The sequence below is a fragment of the Chiloscyllium punctatum genome, chromosome 18 (assembly GCF_047496795.1).
Source record: "Chiloscyllium punctatum isolate Juve2018m chromosome 18, sChiPun1.3, whole genome shotgun sequence".
In the NCBI taxonomy this organism is placed as follows: Eukaryota; Metazoa; Chordata; class Chondrichthyes; order Orectolobiformes; family Hemiscylliidae; genus Chiloscyllium; species Chiloscyllium punctatum.
In genome coordinates, this window is record NC_092756.1 from 85,403,170 (window position 1) to 85,421,138 (window position 17,969).

General features: G+C 47.1%; 1 protein-coding gene across 1 annotated transcript in view; it reads right to left on the minus strand.

Annotated features, from left to right (window-relative positions):
* The window catches only part of LOC140489277 (cytochrome P450 2D6-like), a 36,228-nt gene extending 24,397 nt beyond the window's left edge, over positions 1 to 11,831 (minus strand). The window contains exons 1-4 of the mRNA XM_072588648.1: positions 11,337 to 11,831; positions 9,145 to 9,307; positions 6,293 to 6,445; positions 1,491 to 1,651 (exon numbers count right to left, since the gene is read on the minus strand). Of these exons, the coding sequence (XP_072444749.1) occupies positions 1,491 to 1,651; positions 6,293 to 6,445; positions 9,145 to 9,307; positions 11,337 to 11,537 (678 nt within the window). The 5' untranslated portion in view covers positions 11,538 to 11,831. The remainder of the gene's footprint in view (positions 1 to 1,490; positions 1,652 to 6,292; positions 6,446 to 9,144; positions 9,308 to 11,336) is intronic.
* Positions 11,832 to 17,969: the final 6,138 nt, after the last annotated feature.

Consider the following 17,969-nt stretch of genomic DNA (forward strand, 5'->3'; position numbering starts at 1 on the left):
TGCATTGGATGCTGTGACGCTGAGTAAATTGAAGGAGGAACTAGACAGATTTTTAATGAGTCATTGGTTGTAGGGCTATGGGGAGTCAGCAGAAAAGTGGAGTTGAGGGCTAAATGAGACCAGCCATGATTGTATTAAATGGCAATGCACACTCAAGGGGCTGAATGGCTGACTCCTGCTCCTAGTTCTCACGTTCGTATTCTTGCTGTGGTTTAATTTGGGTCTGCATCCCAGAAGAACATGCGCATGCCACCAACGTTTCTATAAGTAGCACAAGCTCCAGCCACCATTAGCCGTGGAGGTGGTGGTCCGGTAATGGGAACAGGAGTGACACTCCAGTCCCAGAATCGCCGAATAAGCCACTCCCTGCATGGACCGATGTAAACAAAGAATAGATTACATTTACCCAATAATTTACAGCCAATGAAAGTACCTTTGAAGTGTAGTTACTGATCTATTAAAGGAAATGCGCCAACTAATTTGCAGACAACAAACTTCCAGAAACAGGCATTGTGATAATGACAAGGTAATCTGTTTTTATGTTGCTCACTGCAGGGTTAATAATGGTCAGAATAACATGAAGGAGTGCTCCTATAAGGAGGCAGGTCCCATATAGCACTCAGCATAGCACCAGGCGATCCTACATTCATCTGCTGAACCAGCTTGGGAGGACACAATTTTTTTAGATTAGATTAGATTACTTACAGTGTGGAAACAGGCCCTTCGGCCCAACAGGTCCACACCGCCCCGCCGAAACATAACCCACCCATACCCCTACATCGACATCTACCCCTTACCTAACACTACAGGCAATTTAGCATGGCTAATTCACCTGACCTGCACATCTTTGGACTGTGGGAGGAAACCGGAGCACCCGGAGGAAACCCACGCAGACACGGGGAGAATGTGCAAACTCCACACAGTCAGTCGCCTGAGGCGGGAATTGAACCCGGGTCTCTGGCGCTGTGAGGCAGCAGTGCTAACCACTGTGCCACCGTGCCGCCCACTGTGTGGAGGTGCCGGTGTTGGACTGGGGTAGACAAAGATGGGGATAGTCTAACACCTTCGAGGAGAAAGTGAGGACTGCAGAGATCAGAGCTGAAAATGTGTTGCTGGAAAAGCGCAGCAGGTCAGGCAGCATCCAAGGAGCAGGAGAATCGACATTTCGGGCATGAGCCCTTCTTCAGGGAGGGCCATTTAGCCCCTTGAGTGTGAATTGCCATTTAATACAATTATGGCTGGTCTCATTTAGCCCTCAACTCCACTTTCCTGAAGAAGGGCTCATGACCGAAACGTCGATTCTCCTGCTCCTTGGATGCTGCCTGACCTGCTGCGCTTTTCCAGCAATACATTTTCATAGTCTAACACCTGAATGACAGTGCAGCACACCTTCAGTACTCCCACATGCAGACAGGCTTTTGTACGTCCATTGTGAGGTAGTGTTCTCTCATTCCTGAACATAAAGAGTTGATAAACATTAAGACGGTTACCATTGCCCAGAATCCTCCCTGAAGTTTCAGAGCCTCATCGAACAATGCGACAAGTTTCATGAATTTCCTGTCCTGGTAATGGAAACGCTTGCCGAAGATGACTTTGCAGGTCACATTGGAAACAGCACTGGTGATGATGGCTTGGGGATCAAAGGAAGACCCTACACAAGAACACAGAAGGTTAATCAATGTGATTTAGCCCAGGCTTACATTTTTATTTTGAGTTCTCCATCCAAACACAGTTGGAGCGTCCTCACTAGCATGAGGGTGGTACGGTGGCTCAGTGGTTATCACTGCTGCCTCACAGCGCCAGCAACAAGGATTCGATTCCCACCTTGGGTGACTGTGTGGCGTCTCCACATTCTCCTCGTGTCTGCGTGGGTTTCCCTCCCACTGTCCAAAGGTGTGCAGATTAGGAGGATGGGAAATTGCCCCAGAGATGTGCAGGCTAGGTGGGTTAGCAATGGAAAAAAACAGGGGTGGGTTTGGGTGGGATGCTCTTTGGAGAGTCAGTGTGGACCTGATGGGCCAAGTGGCCTTTTTTCACCCTTTAGTGATCCTATGATAAGGAGGCAGGTCCCAAATCCTCTTGAATCCACCACAGCTGGAAGGGGTATCAAACCTCATGCTGTTTCCACCACTCTGATCCAGACTGAGGCAGAATCCATGCAGTGTGGAAAGAGGCCCTTCAGCCCAACAAGTCCACACTGACTCCTTGAAGAGTATAACACCCAAACCCATTCCTCTACATTTACCCCTGATTAATGTGTAGGTGAGGTATGCCTCACCTACACATACCTCAACACTGTGGGCAATTTAGCATGGCCAATTCACCTGACCTGCACATCTTTGGACTGTGGGTGGAAACCGGAGCACCTGGAGGAAACCCACTCAGACACGGGGAGAATATGCAAACTCCACACTGTTGCCCGAGATGGGAATTGAACCCAGGTCCCTGGCGCTGCGAGGCCGTCGTGCTGACCACTGAGCCACCGTGCCACCCCAAAGGGTAAGCAGCAACTACGCTACCACCCCCATCGAAAACCATCTCCCCCAACTCCAAGGAGCTGCTATAGCAACCTACATGTTTACTTGAATGTTGTGGTGTGTAGTTAAGGATAAGGATGTTATGTCTCCTGGTCATTATGCAGTATACCTTTAAAAGACCCATCTGGGATATAATCTCTGTTAGCAGAGCATGCGGCCTGACAGTATAAAGGTCTCTAGATCCACTTGAAGCATGACATGCTGGTGGGAAACATGCTATTGTTTGTAACTACACAGCCCAGGCATTAAAGGGCCTGGAACTGCAATATGTGTACTACACACTCAGGAGTTGTAATAAACCTGTCAAATCTTTCAATTCCATGATGCCCACATCAAGTTCCTACATTACGGGAGCTAACAGAATTATTGCCACATCTAACTGGAGACAAAGCCTCCTCCAAAGTGACAGATTAGCAGAGGGTCTAGTTTCTTTCTACCACATGGCTGACCAGGAATCTCTCCTATTCTTTTTGCCTTTTTACTATTCATGATGGGATAAGGGCATCACTGGCTGGGCCCAGCATTTATTGCCCATCCCTAGTTGCCCCTTGTAAAGGTGGCGGTGAGCTGCCTTCTTGAACCGCTGATGCCCCTGCACTGTGGGTTCACTCACAATGCCCTGAGGGAGGGAATTCCAGGATTTTGACTCAGGGACAGTGAAGGAACGGTGATATATTTCCAATTCAGGAGGGTGAGTGGCTTGGACGGTAACTTGCTGGGGGGTGTTCTCATGTTTCTGCTGCCCTTGTCCTTCTAGATGGAAGTGGTCGTGGGTTTGGAAGGTGCTATCTGAGAATCTTTGGTGAATTTCTGCAGTGTGCTTTGTGGATAGTACACACTGCTGCTACTGAGCGTCGGTGGTGGGGGGAGTGGATGCTTGTGGATGTGGTGCCAATCAAGTGGGCTGCTTTGTCCTGGATGGTGTCAAGCTTCTTGAGTGTTGTTGGAGCTGCATTTATCCAGGACAAGTGGGGAGTATTCCATCACACTCCTGACTTGTGCCTTGTAGATGGTGAACAGGCTTTGGGGAGTCAGGAGGTGAGTTACTCACTGCGGGTTTCCTAGCCTCTGACCTGCTCTTGTAGCCACTGTGTTTATGTGGCTAGTAGAGTTCATCTTTGTTTCTGGTCCATTGTACCCACAGGATATCGATGGGGGAAGGGTATTCAATATTGGTAATGCCATTGAATGTCAAAGGGCAACATCTGATTCTCCCCTGGTCAGAGATGGTCACTGCCTTGTACACATGAATGCTATTTGTTGAGTTTTTGAATGAGAAATGAACCCAGAATATCTGGCTCAAAACCTTTCTATCGTTCAAATATAACAACTCAGACCAGTGTCGAGATTGTGGTGCTGGAAAAGCACAGCAGGTCAGGCAGCGTCCGAGGAGCAGGAGAATCAACGTCTCGGGCAAAAGCTCTTCATCAGGCATAAGCTCATTCCTGACGAAGGGCTTATGCCCGAAACGTCGACTCTCCTGCTCCTCGGATGCTGCCTGACCTGCTGTGCTTTTCCAGCACCACAATCTCGACTCTGACCCCAGCCTCTGCAGTCCTCACTTTCGCCTAACGTGGATCAGGGCCCTAACTCCATCTACCAATAGGTTGGCAAGGGGTTGTAGTGGCTTTTAATTCTTTCAACATCATTGTAAATTCTTCCATCTCTTGCAATGAAGCTCCCCTTGAATTGCCCTCTTCCCTTTCAATTAGCTTTGCAAGTCGTTTCAGATGCGTTTGGAAACAAGTGACCTCTTTTAGAATTATTTTACCAAAGTCAGTCTGAGTTTATGGTAGATTCGTCAGAACTTCCAGATTGATCAGTTATATTATACAAATGAAAGCTGCATGCTAAAACAACTGTGAAGTTTTTCTTATTAGTGTAGAAGTGCCAATGGCAACTTCACAGAGTGATTTGAGTGAAATTAGAAGCATAGAGTGTAAGGAAAATATCAGGAACATTGCCGTTTGCCACCACTCCTTGTTACAAGGTATATTCCTGGGTATATTTCTTGGAGAATACATTATTGGATATTACCAGCTTTTTAATAATGTTGCTAACTGATTAATTTACCAAATATTGAACCAAGAAAGAGATCCATCGGGGAACATGCATTATTCTTAATGGGTCACTGCTTGAAAACTCAGGTCTTTACACATCCACAGGACAGTGGAAATAAAAATTTGCCCGTGAATAGATCCTGTCTGTGGGTTTTGGATCAAAGTCATCAAATGTGCGCTGAGTCAGCAAGTTCTGTCTTAGAATCCCCACAGTGTGGAAGCAGTCCATTCAGCCCATCGAGCCCACACCAATCCTCCGAACAGCCTCCCACCTAGACCTACCCCGTACCCTATTCCTGTAACCTTGTATTTCCCATGGCTACTCACCTAGCCTTGAAATCCCGGGACACTATGGGGCAATTTAGCATGGCCAGTCTACCAAATGACTGATTTTGGATTCGTTCCCTTAATCCTGCAATTCATTATGAGCAGGATGTGACAAATCACAAAATTGTTGTGGTACAGAAGGAGGCCAATTGGTCCTTCCTGTCCATACCAGCTCTTCAAACAAACATCGCAGAGTCATCAGGCACGGAAACAGACCCTTTGGCCCAACCAATCCATGCTGACCATCATCCCAAACTAAACTCGTCCCGCCTGCCTGCTCCTGGCCCATATCCTTCCATACCCCTCCCATTCATTCCTGATGAAGAGCTTATGCCCGAAACGTAAACTCTCCTGCTCCTCAGATGCTGCCTGACCTGCTGTGTTTTTCCAGCAATACCCTCTCTACTTCCTCCAAACCTTTCCTATTCATGTATTGATCCAAATGTCTTTTAAATGCTGTAACTGTACCTGCATCTATCACTTCCTCTGGAAGTTAATTCCACACACCAACCACCCTCTGTGTAAAAAAGTGCCCTCATGTCTTTTTTTTAATCTTTCTCCTCTCACCCTCGACTCAAAATTCTCCATTCCTAGGGAAAAGACACCTGTCATTCACCTCATCTATAACTTTTATGATCTTATAAACCTCTATAAGGTCACCCCTCAACCTCCTACACTCCAGTGAAAATAGTCCCAGTCTATCCAGCCTCTCCTTATAATTCAAACCCTCCTTTTCCGGCAACATCCCGGTAAATCCCTTCTGAACCCTCTCCAGTTTAATAATATCCTTCCTATAACAAGGTGACCAGAACTGGACACAGTACAGAGGAACCTCAAATATCTGTCGTTCGATTATCCAAATATCGGATTATCCAGCAGGTTAGCAACGCCCCAAGCTCAGCTAAACTATGTCATCTGGCATTTGATTAACTGAACAAAATATTCCCCACCTGTCTCCTTTGGATAGTCGAGATTCCTCTGTACTCCACAAGAAGCCTCATTAACATCCAGTACAACCTGAACATGATGTCCCAACTCCTGTACTCATAGGTCTGAGCAATGAAGGCATGCTAAACTCCTTCTTAACCACCCTATCTACATGTGACACAAACTTCAAAGAATTATGTACTCGAATCTCGAGTGCCAGTCTCCTGCTTTATCCCCATTACCCTTGCAGATAAGTTCTATTGTGAAATCTTCTGTGAACCCCTCTGTTAACTTGACGCTCGGGTCATTCACAGCCTAACTATAACAGTTGAGGGAAAAAACATGCTCAGAGAGTAGTTCTCGGGGTAGTGGGGCTGTTTCACCTTGCTTTCAGCCCATGAGTTCCTGGGAATTTCGAACAATACCGTTGCACATTCTTACCTTCAGATTCTCCGAAAGCCGCAGCTAAGTAATGAGCCTCTTCCAATATGCTGTCCTCAAAGGTAAATTGCCCTAAACCAAAGTTTCTCAGGACAGTCAGGGCGAACCTACGTTGCTGTTTCCAGGACCTGTCGTATTGGGCCGTTAGAATACCTGAGAGAAAGGAGGAAACCGAAACGTTGAGTGAGAGTCTGCCGCATTTTCAGGTGTACAACAAAAAATGCACAATGTTGAAGCAGTCTACCACCGGTTTCTCCTTGCCAAAAACATTTGAATAATTCGATTATGTTCTGCAATCTCATATGACAGCAACAGTAAGGAGTGGTCCACAGCTTAACTGATGACATACTCCCCTCCAAAGTACCCCTTGAGGTATTATCACGAGACTATTAATCTGGAAACTCAGCTAATGTTCTGGGGACCTGGGTTCAAATCCTAAAATTAAAAAAAAATCAGGGCCCCCCCTGTGGATCAGTGGTAGTGTCCCTCCCCTAGACCAGGAGGACTATGCTCAAGTCCCACCTACTCCAGAGATATGTAATAACATCTCTGCACAAGATAATTAGAAAAATAGGTTAAATAGAGTCATAGTCATAGAGATGTACAGCATGGAAACAGACCCTTCGGTCCAACCCGTCCATGCCGACCAAATATCCCAACCCAATCTAGTCCCACCTGCCAGCACCTGGTCCACATCCCTCCAAACCCTTCGTATTCATATACCCATCCAAATGCCCCTTAAATGTTGCAATTGTACCAGCCTCCTCTGGGGTTAAGAATCCACTGATGACTGGGTGAAAACCCACCTGGCTCACTAATCCGCCCTCAGGGAATAAAGCGTCTCATCCTTACCCGCCTATATGTGACTCCAGACCGACAGCAATGTGGTTGACTCTCAAATGGGCCAGTCTGTTCAAGGGACAGGCAATAAATGCTGGTCAGCCAGCGATGAGAGTAATAGAGTCATAAAGACATCCAGCATGGAAACAATTCCTTCCGTCCACGCCGACCAGATATCCTTAATTAATCCAGTCCCATTTGCCAGCACTTGGCCGATATCCCTCGCAACCTTTCCTATTCATGTACCAGCCCAGATGCCTTTTAAATGTTATAATTGTACCAGTCTCCACCACTTCCTCTAGTAGCTCATTCCATACACGTACCACCCTCTGCCTGAAAAAGTTGCCCCTTAGGTCCCTTTTATATCTTTCCCCTCTCACCCTAAACCTATGCCCTCTAGATCTGGACTCCCCCACCCCAGGGAAAAGACCTTGTCTATTTACCCTATCCTTGCCCCTCGTGATTTTATAAATCTCTATCAGGTCACCCCTCAGCCTCCGACGCTCCAGGGAAAATATTCCCACAAGAGAATAAAAGTAAATTAGGCATTCAACGTTCCTGCTCTGGAAATTTGAGCAGGTGATCAATGCTTTGAAGTGTCAGTGCTGAAGGAATGTCCACGCTGGCACAGGTGCCATCTTTCCAATGGCCTCATCCCGTCCTCTCGGAAGGATGTAAAGGACCCCTATATTTTGAAGAACAGTTGTGGAGTTCTCCAGAGGAGCCTGAGCAGGTGGATTGGTTAGCTCAGTTGGCTGGACAGCTGCCTCGTGATGCCAACAGTGTGGGTTCAACTCCCACACTGGTTGAGGTTACCGTGACGATTTTAATCTGACCCCTTGTCTGAGGTGTGGTGACCCTCAGGTTAACTTTGCGACAAGTTGTCCATTCCTAATGAGAGAGCAGCTGTCTGGAATTAGGCTGATGTTACCTGGCCAACACATTATCCCTTGAACCACATCATTTAATGGATTAATCTGCTCATTAGTGCAAACATGGGAGATCCTGTGGCACAGCAGGCAGTACTTCTAGGCCAGTGTCATACGATACCGATAGTTTGGAAGCATGCTCTTTGGCCCAGCACGTCACACCACCCTCTGAAGAGCAACCCATTCCCCTACCCTATATTTACCCCTGAGTAAGGCACCTAACCTACACATCCCTGAATACTATGGGCAGTTTAACATGGCCAATTCAACTAATCTGCACATCTTTGGACTGTGGGAGGAAACCAGAGCACCCGGAGGAAACCCACGCAGATAAAGAGAGAACGTGCAACAGGCAGTCATCCGAGACTGGAATCAAACCCGGGTCCCTTGCGCTGGTGAGGTAGCAGTGCTAACCACTGAGCCATCCGAGCTCAAGGCTTGAGTCCAGGACTCACTGGACATGGAAGGAATGAATGCCATGTGGCTCAACAGACTGATAACCAGCCTGGAAATCCAACCCCCACCCTCACTGCTCCCCACAGGAATGGCATGGCATGGTGTGGGCTCTGTTGTGAAGATCGACTAAAAGGAAAATAGATGACAATGTTGCTTACGGGATCTTTCTGGGTAGAAATTGGTGTTGTTTGCCTACATTCCAAAACTACTTGACTGTAAAAGTATTTGAGGCCACGAGGGGTGTGAAAGGCACTATATAAATGCAAGACTGCCTTCACTGTGGGTGGGATTCATAACTATCACCAGTCACCAACATGAGGGTAAATTATTTTTTCATATTCATTGATGGGATATGTGGCTGGGTCAGCATTTATTTCCCAGCTGTAATTGTCTGGAGGGCCGCTGAGAGTCAGCCACATTGCTGTGGGTCTGGAGTCACATGTAGTCCAGACTAGGAAAGGGTGGCATTTTCCTTCCCTGGAGGACAGCAGGGGTTTCCCAGAATTCCTATAGGATGGAAGCAGGGCATTCGGCCAATACACTGACAACACCAAACCCCCCCCACTCCCCCCCCCACCCCCGAAGAGCAGACTCAACCCTCTTAACGAGATTCAGAGAAATTATTACCTTGACCTTTTGACAGAAGGTCAGTGATATGCAGGTGTGGTCGCCCCGCGAATTCTCTGCCATGCTGGATCAGAGCCTCCTGGATGGTCTGGAAGCCGTTCAGGATAATGACTGGTATCCACAGGATATGTGTCGTATAAATGTTTCCATATTTCCTGGAGAGCTGTTGAGGAAAAGGAAGAAATGATCGGTTCGGACTGCAGTTGGCAGTACTCTGACCACTGAGCCATGCAGTCAGGGAATGGTTAGCTCAGTTTCATAGAATCCCTACAGTTTGGAAACAGGCCATTTGGCCCAACAAGTCCATACCGATCCTCCGAAGAATAACCCACTCATGGCCCTACTCTATTAGTCTGCTTTCCCATGACAAATACAACTGAACTATACATCCCTGAACACTATGGGGTAATTGAGCATGGTCAATTCACCCTAACCTGCACATCTTTGGATTGTGGGAGGAAGCCAGAGCACCTGGGAAAAAACCCCATGTAAACACAGAAAAGACTTCGCACAGACAGTCACCCGAGGCTGGGGTTGAACCCAGACCCCTGGCGCTGTGAGGCAGTAGTGCTAACCACTGAGATACCTTTGGCTGGATGCCTACTTGGTGATGCTAACAGTGTGGGTTTGAATCCTGTACAGGCTGAGGGGAGTAATCTCCTTCTCAACTTCAACCCTCAACCGGGGCATGGTCACCAAGAGCCACCGGTTATCTCCCTCCAATGACAGAGCAGGACAATGGTCAACTTCACTATGACTCAGGGTTGACATCTCTCGATAGGGCCTGAGTGTGTAAAGATCAATGTGGACACTACAGGGAGGTATGGAGGGGGCACCACTCAGTCAGGGATGCCATCTTTTAGGGGTGCTGTTACATTAAAATCCTTATTAAACAGAGAGTGGTAGGTATCTAGAACGTGTTGACACAGGTAGAGGTGGAGGCAGATACGATCAGGATGTTTAAGGGACTTTGAGACATGCCACATGAATATGGTCAAGACGTGCAGTGCTGGAAAAGCACAGCCAGTCAGGCAGCATCCCAGGAGCAGGACAGTCGACGTTTTGAGCATAGGTCCTTCATCGGCTCTTCATTCTTGATGAAGAGCATATGCTCGAAATGTCGGTTCTCCTGCTCCTCGGATGCTGCCTGACCGGTTGTGCTTTTCCAGCACTGCACATTTTGACTCTGTTCTCCAGCATCTGCAGGCTCCCTTTCTCCCGTGCACATGAATATGCAAGGAATGCAGGGAGGTGGGCCAAAGGGGAACGGAAGGGATTAGTTTAATTTGGTGTCATGTTTGGCACAACATTGTGGGCTGAAGGACTCGTCCCTGTTGGAAGATTTCAGCTACAGGGAGAGGTTGAACACGCTGGGGCTGTTTTCCCTGGAGCGTTGGAGGCTGGGGGGGGGGGGTGACCTTATAGAGGTTTGTAAAATCATGAGGGGCATGGATAGGGTAAATAGACAAGGTCTTTTCCCTGGGGTGGGGGAGTCCAGAACTAGAGGGCATAGGTTTAGGGTGAGAGGGGAAAGGTTTAAAAGGGACCTAAGGGCAACTTTTTCACGCAGAGGGTGGTACGTGTATGGAATGAGCTGCCAGAGGAAGTGGTGGAGGCTGGTACAATTGCAACATTTAAAAGTAACATTTACTGTAATAGTAGTAGACTCGCCAACTTTAAGGGCATTTAAATGGTCATTGGATAAATATATGGATGAAAATTGAATAGTTTGGGGTGGATAAGCTTCAGATTGGTTTCACAGGTTGGTGCAACATCGAGGGCTGAAGGGCCTGTACTGCGCTGCAATGTTCTATGTTCTATGTTCCAAAAGGCATCTGGATGGGTATATGAATAGGAAGGGTTTTGAGGGATATGGGCCAAATGTTGGCAAATGGGAATCGATTAATTTAGGATATCAGGCTGTCATGGACCGAACGGTCTGTTTCCATGCTGTACATCTCTATGACTCTATTACTCTTAACAGCCCTCTGAACAATTAGGGAAGGGTAAAAAAAAATCCTGCCTGGCCAATGACACCCATATCCTGTGAAGGATTTTTTAAAAATGTGTGGTGATCCTTTCTTTGCAAGTGGACAGATAGTGCAGCCTTAATGCCTAAACAAGTGGAGTGAGCTGGGTATAATTTCCAGTGAGTGACCAAGAAGAATGTTGTAATACAGAGGACTCATTACCTCAGCAGTCACGACTTGTGGAACAGGCTGGTCAGGGTGGAAGATGTTTCCAAGAAAAGACCAAGCAGAGGGCCCGGGAGGCAGATTGCTGTTCCTTCTCCCCCGGATCGCCAGAGTTACCAGCAAGAAGACAGTCAGGAATATCAGGAATTCCTGGAGACTGAGCCAGGACGTCCTTCCAGAAACCTCTGTGCTTTCCATTTGTCAACTTTCAAAATCTTGTCGGCTGCTTTACTGAAAACTCGCTGGCCTTCTGTGGCATTTGTCACGGAACTGGTCTTTTCAAAAGCTGGCTGTTTCCTTTTGCTTTCCAATCAGTCAGGTCAGAGTCCAGTTTTCCAACTGCGCGTATTTATTGGTTACACTGCAAAGAGAGGCTTGGCTGGGAGATATATCAGCTTGCTTTTGTGTTCATGTGGAGGGGGCTGGGGAAGGATTACAACTGCCTCGTCAACAACTTCTGGCAGTGTTCCCAAAGGCTGCAACTTGAAAACACGTCCTTTGTCAGTCCCCTCATTGCCTCATAGAAGGGGCCTAACGTCTATTTTAGGCATCCAGCGATGTGAGGAGCTTTATCTGAAAAGCTTGTTTGGAATTTTGCTGTGCACAATCAGTCTGCACACAGCAAAGTCCCACAAACAGCAAGCAGATAATTTGTCTGTGGAGGTAAACACTGGCCAGACTGTGGTAGGTGGGGCACCTGCTGTTTTTGACAAAGAATAACCTCAAAATCCATAGTTAATTGAACGCAGCTCAAAAGGCAATGTACAGGGCATCCGTGGTAATACCCTTGGTGCCTATACATTTGGGTTAAAGCCCTCCACCAGGAATTGTCAGTTATAGAAGGTACATTGTAATGTGGTCAAACAGATTCATCACCAAGCTGTGACTCTTGACCAGAAGGTGACCAACCTGCAAATGAGACCTACTGGCCTTTCAAAACAGGAGTCCTGAAATTTAATATTCGTGTGTTGTTGATGTCTAGGTGTTTTCTTTCCCTCTTAGGAGAGGCAGGTACAGAAATCCCAATCCTTGGTGCCACCTCTGACCTATGGCCTCCTGCCCAGGTGCAGTGGCCCCATGGGACATCATGATTGAGGGTTACAAGAACATGTCGCTGGCCTGGAATAAGACTGGGAGAGATATTATATACTCCCTGCGAGTGGCCTTTCTACCTGTGGTCTTTCAAGGAGGTACTGTCCACCTGCCAAGATTAGCATCTTCCTCACTGCCCTTCACTGTATCTAAGTAATCAATGTACATGGCATTGCCACCATGTAATCTCACTGGAACTGTTTAAAACACACCCAGATTCCTATGAACATTGTACCATGAAGCTATTCTAGCCCCTGAAGCCAGTCCAGTAGGAACGCTGAATTCTATGAGACAGTGATTTATACAATTTATTTATTCATTATTGGAATATGGGAAATGCTGGCCAGGGCAGCATTTATATCCTTAGAAATGTGGTGGAGATTGTCTTCTTGAATCCATTTTGATGTGGTCACCTAAGATGTTGTTAGGGAGGGAGCTCCAGCAATAGTTATGTCCATTCCTCCAGTTCACTCTCTCTAAGGGAAAAGTTTCTATCTACCCCTTGGAATCATTTTAACATTGCAAGCATGTCCATTAAATTATGCTTCAACCTTCTTGAGTGAGAATCAGCTGAGTTTATGCAATTTAAGTTTAAAGATTTTCATGGCGAGAGCGGTAACATTGAGTCAGACAACTTTATGGTTAGACCATACTGAACAGGTTGGGCCTTTATTTGGATGGCACAATGGCTCAGTGGTTAGCACTGCTGCCTCACAGCGGCAGGGACCTGGGCTCGATGCCAGCCTCAGGCAACCGTCTGTGTGGAGTTTGCACATTCTCCTTGTGTCTGCGTGGGTTTCTGTGGGTGCTCTGGTTTCCTCACACAATCCAAAGATGTACAGGTTAGGTGGATTGGCTATTCTAAATTGCCCATAGTGTTCAGGAATGTGCAGGTTAGGTGCAGTAGTCAGGGGTAAATGTCGGATAATAGGGTCAGGGGATGGGTCTCAGTGGCTTACTCTTTGGAGGGTCAGTGTGGACCCATTGGGCTGAATGGCCTGTTTCCACACTGTAGGGATTCTATGATAAGCACATGAATATACCCTTCCCGAAAACACAGGCCAAGAGCCTTGGGCCCTTGCTCTTCAGCCTTGACGTACCCCGTGTCCCAAAAGCTGCATTGAATGGCAGGTAATAAGGACAGGGGAGTCTCCTGGTCAGCCATCCAATAGCAAACCACGACCTTACCCATTAATGTAGGCCAGTCCAATGATGGGCACATTAGGGTCAATTGCTAAACTGGCCACAGTGTTCAGAGTTAAAAATCACACAACACCAGGTTATAGTCCAACAGGTTTATTTGGAAGCACTAGCTTTCGGAACGCTGCTCCTTCATCAGGTGGTTGTCAAGTGTTCAGGGATGTGTAGGTTCGTTGCATTAGTCAGGGGTAAATGTAGAGTGATAGGGTCGGGGAATGGGTCTGGGTGGGTTACTCTTTGGAGGGCGGGTGTGGACTTGTTGGGCCGAAGGGCCTGTCTCCTCGCTGTAGGGATTCTATTCTATAATCCAGTGGGAGTCCATAACGCTGCCTATAAAAAGCAGGAGCAGCAGTAGGCCATTCAGCCCATTGACTCTGCTCTGCCATTCAATGAGATTGAGGCTGATCCGACAATTCCCAACTCCACTTCCCCATAATCTTTGATTCCCTTTCTGATTAAGAATCTGTCTATCCCAGCCTTGAATATACTTATGATTCAGCCTCAACAGTCCTTTGCAGTAAAGAATTCAGTGGATTTACTATCCTCTGAGAGAAGAAATTCCTCCTCATCCCCATCGTAAAAATGTGTGACCCAATATTCTTGCAAGATTATGCCCTCTGGTCCAAGACTTGCCAAAAAGTGAGTCATCATAGCACAGAAACAAACCCTTCATAGAATCTCTACAGTGTGGAAAGAGGCCATTAAGCCCGTCTAGTCCAACACACCCTCCAAAGACCATCCCACTTAGCCTACCCTATATTTCCCATGGTTAACCCACCTCGTCTGCACATTCCTGGGCAATTTAGCATGACCAGTCCACCCTAAATTGCACACCTTTGGACTGGGAGAAATTCTACGCAGACACAGGGAGAAAGTACAAACTCCACACAGACAGTCGCCTGAGGCTGGAATCGAACCTGCAAGCCCTGAGGCAGCAGTGAGCCACCGTGCCACCTTCTGTCCACTCCAAACCAGTCCAACTGGTTTCCCTAACTGAACTGATGCCATTTACCTGCATTTGGGCCACGTTTTCCTTTCCACATTGACCCTGAAGGTCTGTGGGCCAATCCTCAAAACTGAGTGCAGGGGGAAAGAGACACAACACCTAATGGACATTGGAGGTTGTGCTATGTGTACCATTGCAGTGCTGTCACACAGTGGTCCGATCCTATGAAGTGAAACAAAAGGGGCTTTGACTGTGGGACATGGGTGTGTTTGGGTGATGATGAAAAAGGTTGGGGGGTATTGTTCCCATAAAAAAGAAAGGTGGTGGTTGGTGAAGGGAGGGACAAATATTACTGTTCCTTCCCTCATCTCAAAATCATAGAATCATTGTAGTGTGGGAAGAGACCAATCGACCCACTGAGTCCACACCAACCCTCTGAAGAGCATCCCAACCAGATCTAAACCCCACCCCATCCCTGCATTTCCCATGGCTAATCCACACTAGCCTGCATATCCCTGGACTCAATGGGGCAATTTAGCATGGCCAATCCACCCAAACCTGCACATTTTTGGACTGAGAGAGGAAACCCCCGCATAGCTACAGGGAGAATGTGTAAACTCCACACAGACAGTCACTCGAGGCTGGAATCGAACCCGGGTCCCTGGTACTGTGAGGCAGCAGTGCTAATCACTGAGCCACCGTGCCACCAAAAGATGCTGGATTGTTTTCCAGCCTGTTTTAGTTTCCTGATTAGAGTAGCCAATGACTGGAATATGTCAAACTGTATATGTTTCAAACAGAGGAGAAAGTCGAAACTAAACGAAACCTGACTGGGACGTCACCTGGTTATGAAACCCTAAAGTGAACGAAAAACGAACAGTATGAATGTCAGCCGCAAATTGGGTGGAGTCTATTGGGTGGAATCTATTGGGTGGAGTCTATAGGATGGGGTCTATTGGGTGGAGTCTGTTGGATGAAGTCTATTGGATGGAGTCTATTGGGTAGAGTCTATTGGGTGGAGTCTATTGGATGGAGTCTATTGGATGGAGTCTATTGGGTGGAGTCTATTGGGTGGAGTCTATTGGGTGGAGTCTGTTGGGTGGAGTCTGTTGGGTGGAGTCTATTGGGTGGAATCTATTGGGTGGAGTCTATTGGGTGGAGTCTGTTGGGTGGAGTCTGTTGGGTGGAGTCTATTGGGTGGAATCTATTGGGTGGAGTCTATAGGATGGAGTCTATTGGGTGGAGTCTGTTGGATGGAGTCTATTGGATGGAGTCTATTGGATGGAGTCTATTGGGTGGAGTCTATTGGATGGAGTCTATTGGATGGAGTCTATTGGGTGGAGTCTATTGGGTGGAGTCTATTGGATGGAGTCTCGAGGATGGAGTCTATTGGATGGAGTCTATTGGGTAGAGTCTATTGGGTGGAGTCTATTGGATGGAGTCTGTTGGGTGGAGTCTATTGACTTTGCCTCAAAACTCTGAACCAAAGACGGGAACTGGATTTTTTGAACAAGTCTAAAAATTGATTTGATTTCAATTTTGAAAGCATTGCACGATAATTGTGCACGTCTTGTGCAGCTGTGACCCTACGCGCTTTGCTCTGTCTAAAACCCTACCGTCTGTATGTCCTTGGATGTTATGATTTGACTGTACTGCTCGCAAAACAAAACTTCTCACTGTACTCAGGTTCATGTGATGACAATAAATCAAATCAAATAAAACAATGAATAAATCAAACCAATTATTCCCTGGGTCAGTTTGTCGCTTGCGCTAAAGTCAATCCCAAAATGGTTCAGTTAATCACATGGGTGATGGTCAGGAGACAGAGGGGAGAGAAGGGATTCCCAGGCACAGAGGAATTTCTTCTCTTGGGATAGTAGTGAATCTGTCGAATTCTTTACCACAGATAGCTGTTGAGGCTGGGTCAAAGGATGCGATAGGCAGAGTTTTAAGAATCAAGGGTTAAGGGGAGAAGGCAGAAATGTGGAGTTGAAGATTATCAGATTGGCCTGGATCTCAGTGAACATGGGAGCAATAAAGAGCATTAAACCAACTTACAAAACAAGTGACAATCCTCAATCGTTGGTCACCCTGAGTGATGTTTCTTGGCCTGATACTGCCATCACCCTCATCGTCCATCCTATCGTCACATGATGTGGAGTGTTGGACTGGGGAGGACAAGGTCATAGGTCACATGACACCAGGTTACAGTCCAACAGGCTTATTTGAAATCACAAGCTTTCAGAGCGCTGCCCCTTCATCAAGTGAAGAGACTTCATCTGATGAAGGGGGGCAGTGCTCCGAAAGCTTGTGATAGCAAATAAGCCTGTTCGACTGTAGCCTGGTGTCATATGACTTCTGACTCTATCCTTCGTAGGGAAGGAAACAACGATTGGGAACAAAACCAAAATCAGAAATTGCTGGAAAAACTCAGCAAAGGTCACGCAGCGTCTGGGGAGAGAAATCAGAGTTAACATTTCAGGTCCAGTAACCCTTCTTCAGAACCTTGCAATTTCCGTTTTTGTTTCTGAATTCCAGCTTCCGCAGGTTTCTATTTTGTTAAGCAATGATCGAACCTCTCCTACTGCCAGGAGAAAGGGAGCTCTGCAGATGTCGGAGATCAGAGCTAAAGGGCGTGATGCTGGAAAAGCACAGCAGGTCAGGCAGCACCCGAGGAGCAGGAGAGTCGACGTTTCGGGCAGAAGGTCTTCATCAGGAGTGAGGAACGTGGTTCTCATGCCCGACACATCGACTCCCCTGATCCTCGGATGCTGCCCCTGATCCTCGGATGCTGCCCCTGATCCTCGGATGCTGCCTGACCTCGTCTCCCACTGCTGCTTCTTTCGGGAAAAAACAAGTTAAAATGGAGCCAGTATTTTCTCCTTCCCTCCTCCTTTCGATCCGTAGTCAATCCACATCTCAGGCTACAAAACATTTGGGAAATTATACTCGTTCATCTGTTATGAACTTACAGAGACACAGAAAATAGGAACGCGAGGTGGCCATTTAGCCTGTTCCACATTTGGTAGAATCGTAGAATAGAAAATGGATCCGCTCAGCTGAGAGCTAAGCCAGGGTGGAAGTTAAAAAATGTAGATTATGCTCTGCCTTTGTGCAACTTAATATTGTGTCCTTGAGGGTGAAATGCAGCTGAGTGGAAAATGAAGTGCTGTCCTTTCAGTTTGTATTGAGATACATTGGAATGTTCCGGCAGATACCGAATGGAATTGTTAGCGAGGGAGTCCAGTGGTTTATTTAACATGGTGGGGACAGTGCAGGAGAGAGAGAGAGAGAGAGAACCTGCACCCTTTGCTGTTTGAATTCGTGTATCGCTGGACATCGGAGTGCATCTGGGAAAATTAACAAGCAGTGAAATTCAACAACTAATCTTG